Source organism: Podarcis bocagei, assembly GCF_964188305.1.
Source record: "Podarcis bocagei genome assembly, chromosome: Z".
NCBI classification, from domain to species: Eukaryota; Metazoa; Chordata; class Lepidosauria; order Squamata; family Lacertidae; genus Podarcis; species Podarcis bocagei.
The window spans coordinates 51,817,713-51,837,111 of NC_138140.1; the positions used below are offsets into that span (position 1 = coordinate 51,817,713).

Genomic DNA, 19,399 nt, shown 5'->3' on the forward strand with positions numbered 1-19,399 from the left:
CCAGCTCAGAGTACTGGAAACCAGGGGAGTGGGCAGGAAATAAGCAAACAGATATTGCTTCAAAACATTATTAGGAGAGAAACAGTATTTTAAGAACTAGAAAATGTTTTTTTGTTTTTGCATTTGATGTCATCTTAATCCTGTCAGGCAAACCCAAGTTAGCTTTTGCTTTTGAACAAAAGCCACGTGGGCAACTCATTATTCTTTGCCGAGAAATACAATATCAGAAATTGAAAAATGTCCTGGTGATTTAACATGAATGCTGCATCAGTTTAAAAGGGGAAAAACAAACAAACTCTGAATACCATGTGATAAGAAGGAAAACACATACAAAGTGCTGGTCAGCTGGAGACCCAGTCCAATAACTTCCTATCTTCATGTAAGACCAATGACCAGTCACCACAGCTGCTAACGAAATGTGATGTTTAAAACATCCGTACAATATGACTCATATCTATGACACCATCACATGTAAACAGAACATTTTGAAGTTTCAACCAGTGACATTTTGGGGGAGAAGAAAACTTTCTTTTTGCAAATCAAGCACGGATGTGAGGTAATATACAGAAGTAACCACTTGTTTAAGGCTCACTTTTATTCTCCATTAAAACTTTCACTTAAAAAGGCATTGAGTAGGTAATACTGAGTTTAAAATTTAATAAATACAAGTTCTGGAAATCAATTAAAGAAATCAAAACATATTTTTAAAATGAACTTTTGCATATTAGCCATTAATAGGAATTTAGAAAGCTATTTTAAAAAGAACGAGAAGGACTGAGAGATAAAGAACAGATTTCAGAATGTGTGGTAAACATGCTAAGCGTTTGTTGCAGGCCTACGGATGTCCATGGCCGCCGCTGACCTTTTTGCACCCACGCCTGGAAATGTGCTCTAGAGAGAGAGACAGGATTTAGCAAGGCTCAGTTCTGCAGCCTGGGCTGAAAGGGTTTCTCCAAAGCAGCATCTGTGCAAATTCCTCTGAGTTCTTATCTGCAGTTAAGACAAAGAGCAAATCAAAGGCAGGCACAGCTCTTTCAGGATACAGGCCAGTGATTGGGCCAGGGGCCAGCCTATCCTTGTATTAAACAGACTCCACACTTTGGCGCAACAGCCCACGCCCACTGTTTCTGGGCACACCTTACCCCCAAGGTGGTTGAGATTCAGTCAGGCCCTTTCGCCTTGTCCTCTGTAGCTCCCCCACCCTATCAAGCACACAAGGCTCCTTTACATTCCCTTTTCTCATGCTTCATTTGAGTGCACAAATTTTCCCCTGACATGTAAGCCAATTTCATCATCAAGGCCAGGATTCTGCAATACAGTGGTGCCTCGCAAGACGAAATTAATCCGTTCCGCGAGTCTCTTTTTCTTGCGGTTTTTTCGTCTCGCGAAGCACGGCTATTAGCAGCTTAGTGGCTATTAACGGCTTAGCAGCTTAGCGGCTATTAACGGCTTAGTGGCTTTAAGAAAAAGGAAACAAACTCGCAAGAACTCGCAAGACGTTTCGTCTTGCGAAGCAAGCCCATAGGGAAATTCGTCTTGCAGAACAACTCAAAAAACGGAAAACTCTTTCGTCTTGAGCGTTTTTCATCTTGCGAGGCATTCGTCTTCCGGGGCACCACTGTAATGTGAGTGGCACAGAGAAAGCAGGCAGTGATGCTTTTCAGACAGTGTTACACCTGGCAAAGTAGAATTTGCAAATGGCATCCCTCAGCAAGGAAGGCAGTCCACACACACCCAAACAGCCTGACATAACAGAAGAGAGACCTCTGGTATTTCACTGGAAGCCCCCCCCCCCTTTTTAAGAGTGGAAGTTTCAGACCAGGGCAAAGGAGAGGCTGGACAATGTCACCGGTGTTATTCCATTTGCAGCAACTGATGTGAGTTTCAACACAAACTTTTAAACTGCAGAACACAGTCAGCAACCACCCTGGAATATTTAAATGATAGCTGACACATCAGACTGTTTTCGTAACCTCTTGCCTCTTTTGAGCCAAGAGGCAGCTTCAAATCATGCAGAAGCACAGTAGGAATCAGCAGTGGCACTCTTCCGCTTCTTCATATGCTTCTATTATTAAAGTGATTTGCATGACAGGGAATATGCTTAGAGCAGCTTGCGCAAGGACTCTGGGGTCTGATCAACCTCAGAAGGCCCATATCCACATTCCTTTTAGACAGCCATCTTTATACCCAAAGCCAGGCAGCAGGAGGAAAGTCTCAAGAGAAGACTTGCTGCCTCTGGAGTGGTTCTCCTTGGACTAGGCTGGGTGATTCGCTGGACTCCAACTCCCATCAGCACAAGACAGCTTGGCCAGTGGTCAGGAATGATGGCAGCTGCAGTCCAGCAAAATCTGGAAGGTACCAGGAAAGATGGAAAACCAGGAAACAGATGCTGAGGCAAGTACCTCAGGCCAGCCTCCCTCCTTACCCCACGGGGCTAAATGAGGCAGCCCGATGGCTGCCATCAACTTGCATCTCCACCTCATTTTCTGCGCTAGTCTGCATCCTGCTGGTGCACTCATGAGGTTCCAAAAAACTATCAGTACTAACTATGAACTATCAGTAGCCCGTGCACCTTGTTAATCTAGTTACTAGGCACTGTTGCAAATAATGTGGTTTTGCCACTTATTTGCCACCTCACCAACTACTGTTGAAGCTCCATTACACTTTTGCATAGCCTGTATGATCACATAAGGCACAGAGGTCCACTCTGCTGGTACCCAATGCAAGCACTTTAGGGCCTAACCAGTGGCTCTCCACCGAAAGGCAGGTGTATGCTTCAAGGCAAGTTAACTGAGGTGCTGCTGTGCATTCACATGATCCTCATTCAACTGGGGCAAGTTAGCAATTATTTTCTGGGCAAACTTGAGAGGGGCAGAATGCAAGTACTGCAAACAGAGGGCAGCAGCTTCAACCCTTTGCTACTCTGGCTAAAAGGCTTTTGAAAGGCCAGTCTCTGTGCAAGACTACGGGGAGCCATCAGCAATTGCTATAGACCACGCTGGGCTAGGTGAACCAACAGCCTGATGCAATGTAAGGCAACTGAGAACAATAGCAGGGATCTCCAAAGGAAAGCTAGTCAAACTCATTGCCAGAGCAAAAAATTCAGGGCGACAGCAAACCACAAGACATTGGTCAGATGTCCAGCAGAAGCCACCTGCCATGGCAATGTAGGCTGGCAAGAAACTGAACAAAGTGCGTTTCTGAGAGACCCAGTGGAGTCAAGTGCTTTCTTGGGAAGCACAAGTCTGAATCCTGGCCCAGGAACAAATTTGACTGGACAGCATAGGACAAGCTCCCTACACTGTCAAATGCGCTGCCACTCCTCACTTCTCAATCACAGGGTTGCTGCAAAAACAATGCTACTGCCCAGTTTGTTTAATAATAATAACAATAATAATAATAATAGAAGACACTGTAGTCCACCTTGAGCCTAACAGCTCCCTCCTACCCTTGAGTGGTATTCTGCTATCCATGGAGATTCCACCAACCTGCTTGGTATGGCCATGATTGAGATTCTGCTTTCTCTTTTTCACTGGACAATACAAGTTGTACAACACTGGTCTTGCTTTTCAGGCAGGGATGCATAGTTCATTTGCCTCACGATCTCTGCAAAGAGTTCATCCACCATGGTCTTGCTCTTGGCAGATGTCTCCATGAATGGGCAGCCCCACTCCTGGGCCAGAGCACGACCTTCTGCCGACAAAACCTCCCTTTCCGACTCCAGATCCACTTTATTCCCCACCAGGATGAGAGGAACCTTCTCGTATCTCTTTACACGGACAATTTGGTCCCTCATTGGCTTGATGTCCTGAAGAAGAAAAGAAAGCCATTGAAACCCTCATGGCTGCAGCAGTGCTCAGACAGCAAACCAGTGCAACTGTGACCAAATGTTAAGCAATTTAGCCTACATGCCAGAAAGCAGATCTGCCTCCACTGAGAGGGCATGAAGTGACAGTTTTCATTTAGGGGGCAGAAATATCCCTGTGGGAATGGCAGGTTCAGGGAAGGGATTTGTGCTATGCCTTCAAGTATGTTATTTTGCTTTTAAAAAACCCATTTGTATATATTTTTGTATGAAGAAAGGTCCTTGTCAAAAACTGTACAACACAGGTACAAGAGACACATGAGAACAAAAAAGACAGATAGGCAGATGGCGGCATGTCAGAGGCTTGACAAGCCTTCCAAGTCTCTGGGTCTGTAAGAACAAGGGGTCTGTCACGACACCTGGCAACCCATGTGGGGAGGGTGTCCACAAGTTGTTTTGCAAGCCTCCACTGGAGCATGGGGAGAGTGTGACTATAAATAAGTCACTCGGGATCTGTGGGATCTTGCACACTTCTAAGGTACAGAAATTAAGTATTGAAAGCTACAATTATTAATGCAATTGCATGGAAAGACTCACGCCTACTTCCTTTTGATTAGGAGTGCTAAAAAAAGACACACACACCCAGTGCAAGCGGGTCCCACTGCCCCACTTGAGGATTCAATAGAGGCTTGAGGTCTTGAGGGGTTATTAAGTTGTCTTTCTGCTAGAACATGCAAGATATCATGAGCAGAGAAGAGAGGCAGCCAAGTGCAATAGAAAAGAAATGCCAAGGAAAGAAGCCTGGAATCAAGATAAGCATTTATCTAGCTATGCATCCACCACGGATATACTCCACTCTCTGCGTGGGTGTAATAGAGTCTGCCAAGAAGCTGGAGTCCACCCAACTCAGCAAGTTAGCTGGTGCCAGTAAGGAGTCTTTGCACAGCTCTTAGGGAGGGCCAGCTTCTAATCCTTCCCATGCATTCCTTCCCACTCCAGGTTACAGGAATCACTATTAAGATGCCCAATTGCAGCTCTGCATGCTTGGACTTCAGACATGAAGGTTTCAATAGCATGCTCAGACTCCCCCCCCCCAAAAAAAAAAATTATTATTGGCAACTCAAGCAGTTAAGAGCTAACTGGCAAAGACCAAATTGTTTTATGGTTGTGAACTGAGCATATTTGAAGACTGCTACGTTACCTAAGCCACCACCAATACAAAAACTATTTTCACTCTTTAAAAACTCAGCAACAAAGCCCCTGACATATCCTGACACAACTCACAACATGTCAATAGCTTTTAGCAATCAGTATCTGCAGTCATTCCTTCTGACCCAAACTGTCTTCTGTAACAAAGTGTGGTCAGATTGTTAAGAAAACAAGTTATATGAATAGATATTCAAAAACTTTTGTATATGTTTTGGTAAATAATGTTCAGCTAAAAACACAGTTTGGTGTTTTTAGCTAAAACCACAGCTATGGTTTTCCCAGTAGTGATGCATGGAAGTGAGAGCTGGACCATAAAGAAGGCTGATCGTCGAAGAATGGATGCTTTTGAATTACAGTGCTGGAGGAGACTCTTGAGAATCCCATGGACTGCAAGAAGATCAGACCTATCCATTCTGAAGGAAATCAGCCCTGAGTGCTCACTGGAAGGACAGATCGTGAAGCTGAGGCTCCAATACTGTGGCCACCTCATGAGAAGAGAAGACTTCCTGGAAAAGACCCTGATGTTAGGAAAGATGGAGGGCACAAGGAGAAGGGGATGACAGAGGACGAGATAGTTGGATAGTGTTCTCGAAGCGACCAGCATGAGTTTGACCAAACTGTGGGAGGCAGTGGAAGACAGGAGTGCCTGGCGTGCTCTGGTCCATGGGGTCACGAAGAGTCGGACACGACTAAACATCTAAACAACAACAACAAAAAACCACAGTGCTGCCAAACTGTGATTGTGGATAACAGCTTCTTAAAGTCTAGTTGCACTCCTAACAGAGAAATATGTTTTCAGTTGCTTGAGATTTTTGGGGAGAGGGGAAACGCACAAAAAGTCCTGGGGGAGGGGGCAGGAAGCATAGATGAAACAGTATTTCTTACCTGGAAAGATTGTTGGTTCACCAAACTGTAAACTAGGATGAAGCCTTGGCCATTTTTAATGTAGAGATCACGCATGGAAGCAAACTGTTCCGTCCCTGCGGTATCCAAGATTTCAAGTACTGATGGGGAGCAGTCCACTTCAATCTCCTTGCGGTAGAAGTCTTCGATGGTGGGGTCGTACTTCTCAATGAACGTCCCGGTGACAAACTGCACGGTCAAAGCCGACTTGCCCACCCCCCCACTCCCTAAAACCACGACTTTGTACTCCCTCATGGGCGCTGGCGATCCCCTTGCACAGCATAAAACAGGGGGGCCGCGAGCCGGGGAGCAGCTGGCGGGCAGGTGGGCGCAGAGGAGGACGAGGAGGAGCAGCTGGGGCAGAGGAATGCCGAGTCAGGGGGCCGGCACGCCCCCCGAGAGGAATCGGGGAAAGCCGCGGGGAGAAGGGAAGCCGCGGGGGGAATCCTCATAGGGCTGGACGCCCCGGTGGCTTCTCCCCCACCTTTTCCAGGGGGGCTCGCAGCTGCCTTTGCCCAGGGGAGGAATTTTATGGGGGGGGGGCAGGGTTGAAGCCGAGGCGCGCGAAGGAGAAGGTGGGCTTGGCTTTCCTGAGAGAGAAGAGGAGGAAGAGGGAAGCCTGCGCCTGAGATCGGGTCCCTCGCAAGGGGCTTCTGCCCTGGGGGGAGGGGCGGGGCGAGGGGGCTCAAGGCCGCGCGGGATCGCGGGGTGCGCGCGCCCGTGAGGCGCCGGCGGCGGCTGCTGCTCCTGCGTCCGCCGCCTGCTCCGTCCTGCCTACGGGGAGGAGCAGAGAAAAGAGTCCGCGAGGGGCGGCTCAGAGATGCCCTCGCCGGCCCGCCAAGCCTTCCAGCCCGGCCCCTCGACGCCCCCTCACCTGCGCCAAGCCCCGGCCGCCGCCGCCGCCGCCTCACTGAGCCATGGCCGGCCGCCGCGCTCTGCTCAGGGGTGGGGAACCGCCCGCCTGCCCGGAAGGCTTACGCAGCAGTACCGCTCACACGGCTTCCGGGAGGGAGCGGAAGGGACAGTCGATGCCGCGACACCGGGCGGGCGGAGGGAAAAGGAAACGGTTACGGCACCAGGGCGCATGCGCTATTAGCGACATCTGCGCCGGCGCAGGAAGAGCGAGGCCTCGCTTCCGGCGTGCGAAACGCACTTCCGCCGCTCTGTCCACCCGCCTTCACCATGCGGCTCATTGATGTTTCTGGTTCTGTCTCCGGAGGCAGGCGGGCGCCGACAACGACGTCATTTCCGGCTAGGCCGTTCAGAAAAAACTTCCTCAGCGGATCGCGGGTCTGGCGAGGGAGGTGCCTCCAGTCCAGACCATGTCGGTGTCGCCACTTCCGCTCTCAGGCGCTGAGGTTTCCACGGCAACGCGGGCGGGGGAGGAGCTCGTCGATCATAGAGACCTTTTTGGAAGGTCAGATTCTCGCCCGGCGCCCCCGGGCGGACTTCCGCCGCGAGACACGGAAGACCCCGGAGCCCCTTAGGGCGGCGGCGGAGGGCGGAGCTTATTTGGCGCAGCGGCGGCGAAGGTTTGCTGCCTGGCCTCGCTGCCGCCTTTCCTCCGAGGAGCTCAAGGGGGCGCGCGTCGCCCCCAACAACCCCGCCAGGGAGTCCGAGAGGCCCGAGCCGGGATTCGAACCCGCAGGTCTCGAGCGCAGCCCCCCCCCTCCCTCGCCCGCCACGAGGGTCCTTCCGAGACGCAGCGCTCCCTCTTCTTGAAGTCACGCCGCCGCCAACACTGTAACCTTGCTGCTGTCAAAGGTAGCCGTACATGCGGGGGGCGCGCGGGGGGGGCGCTGTGGGTTAAGCCACGGAGCCCAGGAAAAGCTGTACACCAGCTCCCTTGGCCGATACAGCGAGGTGAGCACCGCAGCCCCAGAGTCGTCCGCGACTGAACTGAACGATTAGGGGTCCCTTTACCTTTACATAATGCATATATACTGTTACATACTGAGTTGAATAGGATCCAAAATGCAGCAGTCTGATTGGTCCTAGAACAATGCAGCAGTATGATTGGTTGGCAGGAACCACCCAATCATGCTCCAGATATAAGTGAATCCACAACCTGATTGGCTTACAGTAGAATTCCAGAATTAGCCAATCATGTGCAGCCCATTGTGTAAATGTATATAAAGCAGATACTGTGAGGGGACATTCATTCCTCCTCACCACTATGAGCTGAATAAAGAGCATGAAATCACTTTGCGACTCTGAGTATATTTCATATATATACATACATATACAGTACATACATATACTTTCCATAGTTAACACCATACTCAAGGTGGCCTGCGGCGTGAAAAACATTAAATAAATACAAAAGCAGCAAATGTAATCTTAAATAAATGAAACAAAAAGCGAACCATCAAATCAAACCATTTCCATAAACATTTTAAGATTAGGGAGGATACAATAAATATATCAAAAGCATCAACAATCCCCCTCCCCTTTGCTTTAGAGAAGTAGGCATTTAAGGGCATAGATATTTTGCACTTGTGAAAAATTGTCCCTGTGACTCAGTGTGTGTCACACGATGCCACACCTTTGCGCCAGTGGACCTTTAAGGGCTGCAAGATGTGTCATATCAAGCTAAATCTGAAACACCTCACAATGCCTTAATGTTTGTTTCACTTGGTTTGCCATCAATCAGAGTTCATAAACAGAACACCCAACAGATAATGGAAAAGGAAAAGGTTTTACCAGCAAGAGATGGGAATGACAGAATTACTCATAAAACACCACCCACACTCTGCCACCAAGGCTGGCCAACTTTTCATCTCTCAATAGAGAGGCAAAGGCAGAGATGCTGAACCACCATTGTTCCACTGGACTGGCAACTGAATCTTACTCCAACTCTGCAAACAGAACAAAATCCCACAGGATACCTGAGGGCAGGTTAAGAGACTCAAGGGTGTAATGGAGAGCAGCTGCTGCCCCTGTAGGTTTTCCAGGTCAGAAGCATCCCAGAGCCTGAGATTCCAGGGCTTAAACCTGAGATCCAGCAGTGGCCCCTGGTAATGTCTTGGAGGCGGTCCCTGGAGGTCCACCCTAACTGGCAGAGGGGAACAGAGGAGGGCTAACCCTCAAGTGTCTATGTATTGCAGCCAGCTCCTCTTGGGCTTAAACTTGCAAGCTGCATGCACACTCTTCTCAATTACTGCTGCTGCTGCTGCTGCTGCTGCTGCTGCTGCTGCTGCTACTACTACTATCCCTCTCGCAATCTGGAGATACAAGCCCTTTCCCTGCCACCTGGCAGGGGCCCAGGCAAACTTTAAGCCCCTGCTACCTGAAGCAAATGCTTCACTCTGCCTAATGGTGGAGATTGCTCTGCCAACAGATGGCTGGGGAAGGTAGACAAACGGTCTTTGGGACATAATAGCAACTCTCAAAATCGCGCCCAAATCATGCCCTAAGCCTGGGCCTTCATCCTGTCTCATGACCGGGTGCTGATAATGAAGAAAGTGCTCCCCTCCCACTCTTAGAGCACCAGAGGGACGTTTCAATACGTGCCACATAGCACCCATCTTTGCCTCTTTCAGTGTTCCTTTAAATTTTTTTGTTCATCATAACATTAAAACAAAAGAATAAAAATATAACAAATGGTGTTACAATGAAAGCATAAAAACAGGATACAGTGGTATCTCAAGGTCCTCAAAAGCTGGTTTGGGCAAAAAGTGAGTCCCAAGTCTGAAAAGCTGGAAGCCTATTGCTAGTCTAAGGTACCTTGAAGGCCATTGGTCCAAAAGGCTGAGGATGGGGAGTGAGGGGAGAATGGAGTCTTCTCTGTGGTGGCACCCTGTCTACAGGACAGATTCCTTCTTCAGCATGGGTGGGAATTTTTTCTCAGCTTGAAGGCCACATTCCCTTCTGGGCAGCCTTTCAAGGGCCACACACCAGTGGTGGGTGGGGTTAGAGGCAAAAGTGGGTGGAGCAAGAAATGTACATTTGGTATGGTAGGCTAGTTTCATCACACACACAAACGCTCTCTACCATCTATCCAGGCGACCAAGAAGCACGGTTAAGAGTCCAAAGACATAGCCTGGCCCACCAAGCACACTCAAGGATCAGTGACAGTTGTGTCCTGGGGAGAATCCTGAGGGTCAGATAAAGACACTGAGGTTCCCTACCTGTTTTACTAGTATGACTGGCACCATTGTTGCCATTTTGGCACCAGGCTAAGCCTTGTTTGCCCATAAATTTGATGTTTTGGCAGCTGATGATGGTCTTCTGTTTTCATCAGCTTCATTTGATGGCGCATTTTAGAATGCCTTAGAATCTGTAGAGTTGGGAGGAACCCCAAGGATCTTCTGGTTCAACCTCCTGCAACATTGGAATCATGCCCTAAAGAGACCCTGGGTGGTCTTAAACAGCTAACCTTTTAGCTAACAACCAGACCCTTTGGCCCATTGCACCTGGGTCTTCTCTTTGAATGCAGGAACATTTGCCTGCCTTTAATCTGCAGGGACCTCACCTGTTCTCCAATAATCCTCTAATATTAGACTGAGGCTCTGAGATTACATCCTCAAGCTCCTTGAGTACCCTTAGGTGCAGCTCACCAGGCCCTGGAGATTTGAATTCATTTAAAGTTGCTAGGTGTTCCCTTACCACCACTTTTCCTATCTTGAGCTGCAGCTCTCTCTTCAGTGCTGCCTTGTACTTTACTTTATAATTGGATCGGTTGTTTCTGCTTTATGTTCTGCACCCCGCCCTGGTATCTCTGTAGATGAAGGGTGGGTTAAAAATAATAATATGTTGAATGAATGATTAAATAAAACCTATAATCTTCCAGTCCAGATTGCAAATGCATTTTTCAAAAACCATCTGTTTTGTAGGGGTGCACCTTGGACTAAAGAACACAATGTGCCTCTCTGACGACATGCGCTTGTTGGGGAAATTATTGAAATTATACAATGAAAATTGAAATGTGTGTGAGAAGGGTTGAGCAAATTGCATAGCTGTCAACTTACAGATTTGAAAATAAGGGACCAGCAGCCTTGAAAATAAGGGACCAGCAGCCAAAATAAGCGACCTGCAGCCTCACCTGTTCCAGGCACTCCAGTCTTCCTGTCCTTCTGCAATCTGGTCAAACTCATGCTGGTAGCTTCGAGAACACTGTCCAACCAACTTTGTAACCAGAGGTTCAACTGAATAGAATCTGAATCACATGCACCACAAGGGAGAGAAGAATAACAGAGACCTCATTGTGGGAGTTTACTATAGATCCCCAAGCCAAACGGAGGACATAGATGATGCCTTCCTGGAACAGATGGCCAAGCATGCAAAAGGAAGGGAGATAGTAGTAATGGGGGACTTCAATTACCCGGATATTTGTTGGATGTCAAACTCAGCCAAGAGCATAAGGTCAAACAGATTCCTCACTGGCCTTGCAGACAACTTCATTGTCCAGAAAGTGGGAGAAGCAACAAGAGGAACAGCCATTTTAGATCTGGTCCTAACCAATGTTGATGACCTGGTTAGTGGGGTAGAAGTGGAAGGATCATTAGGCGCGAGTGATCATGCTCTTCTGAAGTTTACTATACAGCGGAAAGGAGCAGCCAAGCATACTAGGACTCAATTTCTTGACTTTAAGAAAGCCGACTTCATAAAACTTAGGGAAGTGCTGGGTGAGATCCCATGGACAGTAATACTAAAAGGAAAGGGAGTTCATGATGGCTGGGAGTTTGTTAAGAGGGAGATAGTAAAAGCACAACGTCAGGCAATACCAATGAGACGGAAACATGGAAGGTGCCTAAAGAAGCCAGGGTGGCTATCTAAAGAACTTTTAACTGAGTTAAGATTAAAAAAGGATGTGTACAAAAAATGGAAAATGGGGGAAACCACCAAAGAGGAATTCAAACAAATAGCCAGCACGTGTAGACACAAAGTCAGAAAAGCTAAAGCACAGAATGAACTCAGGCTTGCTAGAGAGGTTAAAAGCAACAAAAAAGGCTTTTATGGGTATGTTCGTAGCAAAAGGAAGAACAAAGAAACAGTGGGGTCACTCAGAGGAGAAGATGGTGAAATGCAAACAGGGGACACAGAAAGGGCTGAACTCCTCAATGCCTTCTTTGCCTCAGTCTTCTCCGATAAAGAAAACAATGCCCGACCTGAAGAATTTGGAGCAAATGATTCAGCAAAGGAAACACAGCCCAGAATAACTAAGGAGATAGTACAAGAATACTTGGCTAGTTTAGATGTATTCAAGTCTCCAGGGCCAGATGAACTGCATCCAAGAGTATTAAAAGAACTGGCAGATGTGATCTCAGAACCACTGGCAGTCATCTTTGAGAATTCCTGGAGAACAGGCGAAGTCCCGGCAGACTGGAGGAGGGCAAATGTTGTCCCTATTTTCAAAAAGGGGAAAAGAGAGGACCCAAATAATTACCGCCCAGTCAGTCTGACATCAATACCAGGGAAGATTCTGGAGCAGATCATTAAGAAAACAGTCTGTGAGCACCTAGAAAGGAATGCTGTGATCACCAATAGTCAGCATGGATTTCTGAAAAATAAGTCATGTCAGACTAACCTGATCTCGTTTTTTGACAGAATTACAAGCCTGGTAGATGAAGGGAACGCAGTGGGTGTAGCCTACCTTAATTTCAGCAAGGCATTTGACAAGGTGCCCCATGATATTCTTGTAAAGAAGCTGGTAAAATGTGGTCTTGACTATGCTACCACTCAGTGGATTTGTAACTGGCTGACTGACCGAACCCAAAGGGTGCTCATCAATGGTTCCTCTTCATCCTGGAGAAGAGTGACTAGTGGGGTGCCACAGGGTTCTGTCTTGGGCCCGGTCTTATTCAACATCTTTATCAACGACTTGGATGATGGACTCAAGGGCATCCTGATCAAATTTGCAGATGACACCAAACTGGGAGGGGTGGCTAACACCCCAGAGGACAGGATCACACTTCAAAACGACCTTGACAGATTAGAAAACTGGGCCAAAACAAACAAGATGAATTTCAACAGGGAGAAATGTAAAGTATTGCACTTGGGCAAAAAAAATGAGAGGCACAAATACAAGATGGGTGACACCTGGCTTGAGAGCAGTACATGTGAAAAGGATCTAGGAGTCTTGGTTGACCACAAACTTGACATGAGCCAACAGTGTGACGCGGCAGCTAAAAAAGCCAATGCAATTCTGGGCCTCATCAATAGGAGTATAGCATCTAGATCAAGGGAAGTAATAGTGCCACTGTATTCTGCTCTGGTCAGACCTCACCTGGAGTACTGTGTCCAGTTCTGGGCACCACAGTTCAAGAAGGACACTGACAAACTGGAACGTGTCCAGAGGAGGGCAACCAAAATGGTCAAAGGCCTGGAAACGATGCCTTATGAGGAACGGCTAAGGGAGCTGGGCATGTTTAGCCTGGAGAAGAGGAGGTTAAGGGGTGATATGATAGCCATGTTCAAATATATAAAAGGATGTCACATAGAGGAGGGAGAAAGGTTGTTTTCTGCTGCTCCAGAGAAGCGGACACGGAGCAATGGATCCAAACTACAAGAAAGAAGATTCCACCTAAACATTAGGAAGAACATCCTGACAGTAAGAGCTGTTCGACAGTGGAATTTGCTGCCAAGGAGTGTGGTGGAGTCTCCTACTTTGGAGGTCTTTAAGCAGAGGCTTGACAACCATATGTCAGGAGTGCTCTGATGGTGTTTCCTGCTTGGCAGGGGGTTGGACTCGATGGCCCTTGTGGTCTCTTCCAACTCTATGATTCTATGATTCTGTGATTCTACTCCTATTGATGCAGCCCAGAATTGCATTTTTAGCTGCCGTATCACACTGTTGGCTCATGTCAAGTTTGTGGTCAACCAAGACTCCTAGATCCTTTTCACATGTACTGCTCTCAAGCCAGTGTCACACAGAATGGAAGATGGCAGGATCCTCAAAGACTTGCTCTATGGAGAGGTGCCTAACTAACATTAGGCAGGCACCATAAATGAACTCTTTTTACCTCCTGCTAAAAACATTTAGAAGCCTGAGACAGGTAGAACAGTGACATGTGTTTTAATCTGGCTTATCATTTATTATAGTTTTTCACTTATTGATTTTTCAAGTTTCTAAATAGTTTTTAACTTTTTAAAACTGATAATTTCATTACTTTGTTTTTGTAAACTGCTTTCTTTTTTTACAATCAAGCAGTTTATAAGTTTTATTAAATAAAATAAATAAATAACAAGTTACTTCTGAGCATTTCCTGATTTTAGGAATAGGTTTCCCCTACCAAACCAAGTTAAACCTACAGGCAGTCATGGGCACCGACCTAGTTGGCTTTAAGAGGATTATTATTATTTTTTAAATGATATTTATTACTTTTTCAACATTTCCAACACAACACTACAAACAAAAAAGAAAAGAGAAAAAACAATACAAATACAATACAAAAACGCTACATGGACTAACAAAACAAAGTAAAAACAAACAAAAACAATTTAAAAACACCTCAAACATTTTCAATATCTTATATTTATTCACTTATTTCCAGCGACCTCCTCACACCTCCCTTTTTGTATTCCACTTCTATTAATTGTTTCAGCAATTCCTTTCCATCTTACTCTGTTTTCTATCCTATAATTATCTTAACACATTCTTGCCTTATTTTTCCTTTAATTTTCTATTAATCTATTTATACTTAATTCCTTATGACATTTCTACTAAAGCCATATAACTTTATTCCAACTTTTTCTAACATTCCTTAATTTTACAATATTTCTATAAATAGTCTTTAAACTTTTTCCAATCTTCTTCCACCGACTCTTCTCCCTGGTCTCGGATCTTGCCAGTCATTTCCGCCAATTCCATATAGTCCATCAACTTCGTCTGCCATTGTCCAACACTTCAGTGCTTTCAAGAAGCAGCCATTCTCTCCACCAGCAAAAAGCAGACGGTTCACAACAAAATTAAAGGTTTGGCAGGGCAGGTCCACCTCCTTCTTTGGCATCCATCAATATCTTAAGTTTTACTCGAGGCTTCCTGCCCTGCCAAACAACTCTAAAAACATCCCTCTGCCACCTCCTGAAACAATCCATCCCATCCAAAGCTTGCAATGTTTGAAACAAAAGCAACATCCCCAGCAACACAGCAGCCCTCATCCCCACCACAGTAACTCGGCCCAACAGTAACAACTTCTGATTTGTCCATATTTCCAAATCCCCCTTCTCTTCAATCCAACATCCTTCACAGTTATCCTTAAACAGATTCACATTTTTGGCGGCCATACTAACCCCCAAATACCTCTCTTTCTCAACCAATGTTAGTCCTGTCGCCTCCTGAAACTCTGTCAAGCTTTCCTTTTCCAGTTCAGATAGGGCTCTGGTCCTCAAATTCATCTGTTCTTCTTTACGTTCAATCATAACGAATGTCAGCTTATGTTCATCAGGTTGTCTTTGTATGGATAGGACTCTCCTCTCCAGTTGTATTGCTTTAGATTCAGCAGCAAGAGTTTTTTCCCTGACTTCATCTGCAGTTTGCCGTATCAGAGTAGATTCCTGTGTCAGTTTCTGGGTGGTTTCTGAATTGGTATTCACCTTTTGTCCCAAGTGATTTAAACTTTCTACGATTAAGTCAATTTCAATATTTGCAGCATCCATTTTCACATTTATCACGTCTGTTTTCTTGTGAAGTTGTTCCAGCGAATCGTTTATTTTCAATAATGCAGCCACTAAGGCCTCTTCTGTCGACATCCCATCTGTTTTTTCCTTTCCATTTGCCATAACACTTAAGAGATTCAAGGTCAATTCCAAAGTCTCACACTTTTTTATCTTGCAGCTGGAAATTCCCCTAGCCCAGCTCCTGTAAAGTAACCAATTTCAAAAGCTTCCACTAGGAGAAAAAAGCTTCTATTTGTATCGGTCAGTATGTCCTCTTTTAAACACAGTTTCAATAATCCAAAGTTAGTTTCAATTTTCAGTTACTTTCCTCCTTTTTTTGAAAACAACCGGAGACAGTGGAAACAATGTATTCTCTTGTTTAGCTGCCTGTCAATGAACGTTCTAAACGCTGTCAATGGACGTTCCAAAAAACATCAATCCTGCTAGCAGCCCGTTTCCAGGGTCAGAGCGGCGGTATTTTAACTCTCTTAACTCTCTCCTACAGGCATATTCAGTCCACCACTCCCCCCCTTCTCCTGTCTCCAAAAGGGGGGGGGGGGTTAGTTCTTTACTGATGGAAATTTAGTCTTTTACAAAAGGCTTTCCAAGACTTTAGCTTGCAGCCTCCTTGCTTCAGTTTATCTACAAAAGGGGCAGGCAGACTTCCTGTATTGAACCTCCCCATTTCGATGCCAGATTAAACGTTTAAAAATCCAATTCTTCCCAATTCAGCTCTACTCACGGGTAATTACTTTAGAGTCAAATTGTCCACAGGAAAAAGTCAGTGCTCTCCGACAACAGCTATGCGGCTTCGCTCCGTGGAAGAAGCAGACAATTCGAAGCACCGCGCCACTCACCCCACATCGCTCCGGATCCCCGAAACCGGGTTTCCCCGCGAGTAGGGGAGGCGCAAAAGGTGCCCACCGAATCCCACGTTCACAGGCTTCTCCCGCCTGTGATTTTTACGGGTCTCCGCCTTCGCTGTGGCGGTCCAGACCCTAATTCCCACGGGGCAAATTCCTCCCGATCAGAGGAATTCCGCCATTGCCGCCTCCGGAAGCGGCTTTAAGAGGATTAGACACCTTCAAGGAGGAGAGGGCCGTCTACACTCTGCCTCCACGGCTGGTGACAGCAGTGCTTCTGAACACCAGCTGCAGAAGGAGAGAGGGCTCTTGAGAGGGCTCAAATCCTGCTTGTGGGTTTCTCACAGGCACCTGGTTGGCCACTGTGAGATCAGGAATCTGAACTGGATGGGCCACTGGCCTGATCCTGCAGGCTCTCCTTTTGTTATTACTTTCCTCACATGAAAGTTCACCTCTGGTTAGCCTACGTTAGGTGGGACCTGGGAATAGTTGCATTGTTGTTGCTGGAAGCTCATGCTGGTGTCCTGCAAATGAGCCAGTGACCTGTAGATCCTTTGCTAACTTCTGCCCCCCTCCCTGCCCCCTTGTAGATCTCAGGAGCAACAACTGGGGTGGTGGTGGTGGTAAAAGAGTGGGCCATATCTGATTCATGGAATTCTGGAAAAATTTAATGGGTGTGTATCACCTGGATTACCATCTAAAGTATTTTGGGGAATAAATGTATTTAAGAAGCTATCTAGAGTCAATTGGGGTAATGAATAGGGGTAATGGAAGCAGAATTGAATTGATTTGGAACAGGGTCTTTTGAAAATTTAATTGGGGTAAATGAACTGAAGAGTTCTAGGATGGGGTGCAAATTAACTGAAGAATTAACCAGGGTGATTTGGGTGAGAAATCAGTTGGTTTGCTAACTTCCAAATCTCCATCAGTATGTATACATTAGTATATTTACCTTTTATGCAACTTTGTGTCAGTGGCCCTGGGTCCCAAATCCTTTAAGTGCCTTTTAAAGCCCATTGTTTGCACTGAAACTTTATAATCTGCCTCCTTGTTCAGGTGCTATCCTTGGTTTTACCATTGTTAAGGGACATGGATCATTTCTGCAGCCCCAGAGCCTCCATTATCTTACTTGTTGAAAAAGGGATACACCAGGTCTGGTTAAAAACAGATATTCTAGTGTGGGAGCACCTGTTCTTTGGAACTCCCTGCCTGCTGATGTTAGGCAGGTGCCTTCATTGGCACTTTCATTATACACCTTTAGGTGCCAGGCAAAAACATTCCCCTTTAACCAGGTCTTTGGCTGGTTGACATCTAATGCCCCTTTAAAATGTGTTGGGCTGTTTTTGGTTTTATTTTGATTATGTATGCTGTGCTTTTATATTGTGATTATATCCTGTGAACTGCCCTGATACAGGTATAGGGCATAATGCAAATTTAATAATTAAATAAACATGGTGCACTAGTGAAAGGCACCACTAGTGCAACAGAGCTTTCAACACTCTCTTCTCTCTGTGCATCCCACAAACCTGCCCCAAATATGATCTGGAAGGTCAGGAGGACCCCCAGAGCAGCACAGGGTGGTGGTAAAGGAGAACTGGGATTGTTCCATCTGGCAAGTAGAAATGTTTGCACCGACAGAATGATCAGAAAAGATAAATATGGAAATTCTCACTGAAAAGTGCAATTTTTTTCATGCAGTTTATTTTTTATTTAAACACTTCTGTTTGGTTGAACCAAAGGTGAAGATGTTCTTTGGAAGGCCTGCAGGTGCCATCTTGGCAGTTAAGACAGGTAAGGTACAGGGACCCCTGACCATTAGGTTCAGTCGCAGATGACTCTGGGGTTGCGGCGCTCATCTTGCTTTATTGGCCGAGGGAGCCAGCGTACAGCTTCCAGGTCATGTGACCAGCATGACTAAGCCGCTTCAGGCGAACCAGAGCAGCGCACGGAAACGCAGTTTACCTTCCTACCGGAGCGGTACCTGTTTATCTACAGTGGTACCTCGGGTTAAGTACTTAATTTGTTCTGGAGGTCTGTTCTTAACCTGAAACTGTTCTTTTTTAAAAAATAATATTTATTAATAGTTTCAGAATTACAGGAAAAAAATAAAAAACAAAAAACAACACTACAATACATAAAAAGAAGAAAACAAAACAAAACATAAAAACCAATACAACAATACAGCAAAAAGATAAAAAAGAAGAAGAAAAAGACACAAATCCCATATTACATATCTTTAACTTCCATTTGCTTGTTTCATTGACCTCCTCACACCTCCCTTTTTGTATTCTAGTTTACTTAGTTATTTCAGCAAATTCTTTCCATCTTTCTCAATTTTTATTAAATAATTTATCTTAACAATTTAACCTATTAATTAACTCAACAAATCCTTTCCATCTTTCCCCCATATTCTGTTATTCAAATTACCTTAATTTATTTAACCTTATCTTACCGTAAAATACCTTAGAGCTTGAAACTTAATACTCAATTATACATAACTCCTGATATCATTTCTACTAGAGCCATATAGTTTCATTCCAACATTTCCCCTAATATTCATTAATTTTAGGCTAATTCCCTAAATAAAATTTTTTCTTTACAAATTATCTTCCAATCTTCATCCAACGTCTCTTTTTCCTGGTCTCGGGTCATGTCAGTCCTTACTGTCCATTCCATCTAGTCCATCAACCTGGTAGTCTTATGTCCGAGGCCCTTAAGTCTCTTCCATGTCCCTTCTGCAGATCTTCTTCTTGTTTATACCTGCACTTTTCCTTGTCTTTTGTTGGTCTCTTTCTTAATTTCTTTCCTTTCTCATTGAGGAGTAGATCTCTGGGAGGTTCCAACCCAAAATTATCTCCGTCTCCCTTCATCAAACCAGCCCATTCCCCACAGTCCCACTCCCCACAGTCATCAATGTAATCCAAAAAATATTTAAGAGCATATTTCAAAGTCTCTCCAAAGTTAAGAACCTCCTCAGCTCCAGACTCCCCCTGACCCACTCCAACTTCAATCTTCAAAA

The 19,399-nt window shown here is 45.7% G+C and overlaps 1 protein-coding gene across 1 annotated transcript; it reads right to left on the bottom strand.

Annotated features, from left to right (window-relative positions):
* Positions 1-3,488: 3,488 nt before the first annotated feature.
* On the bottom strand, positions 3,489-6,524 carry RAP2C (RAP2C, member of RAS oncogene family). The gene is made up of 2 exons (XM_081180559.1): positions 5,900-6,524; positions 3,489-3,808 (listed from the first exon to the last, which is right to left on the bottom strand). The coding sequence occupies exons 1-2, from the start codon at positions 6,170-6,172 to the stop codon at positions 3,530-3,532; spliced, it is 552 nt and encodes a 183-aa protein (XP_081036685.1). The 5' UTR covers positions 6,173-6,524; the 3' UTR covers positions 3,489-3,529.
* Positions 6,525-19,399: the final 12,875 nt, after the last annotated feature.

Bases quoted from the DNA above. Each gene is read 5' to 3' on its own strand.
- RAP2C (XM_081180559.1), bottom strand. From the start codon at position 6,172: ATGAGGGAGTACAAAGTCGTGGTTTTAGGGAGTGGGGGGGTGGGCAAG. The intron at 3,809-5,899 runs GTAAGAAATACT...TTTCTTCTTCAG, and splicing joins TGAACCAACAATCTTTCCAG to GACATCAAGCCAATGAGGGA.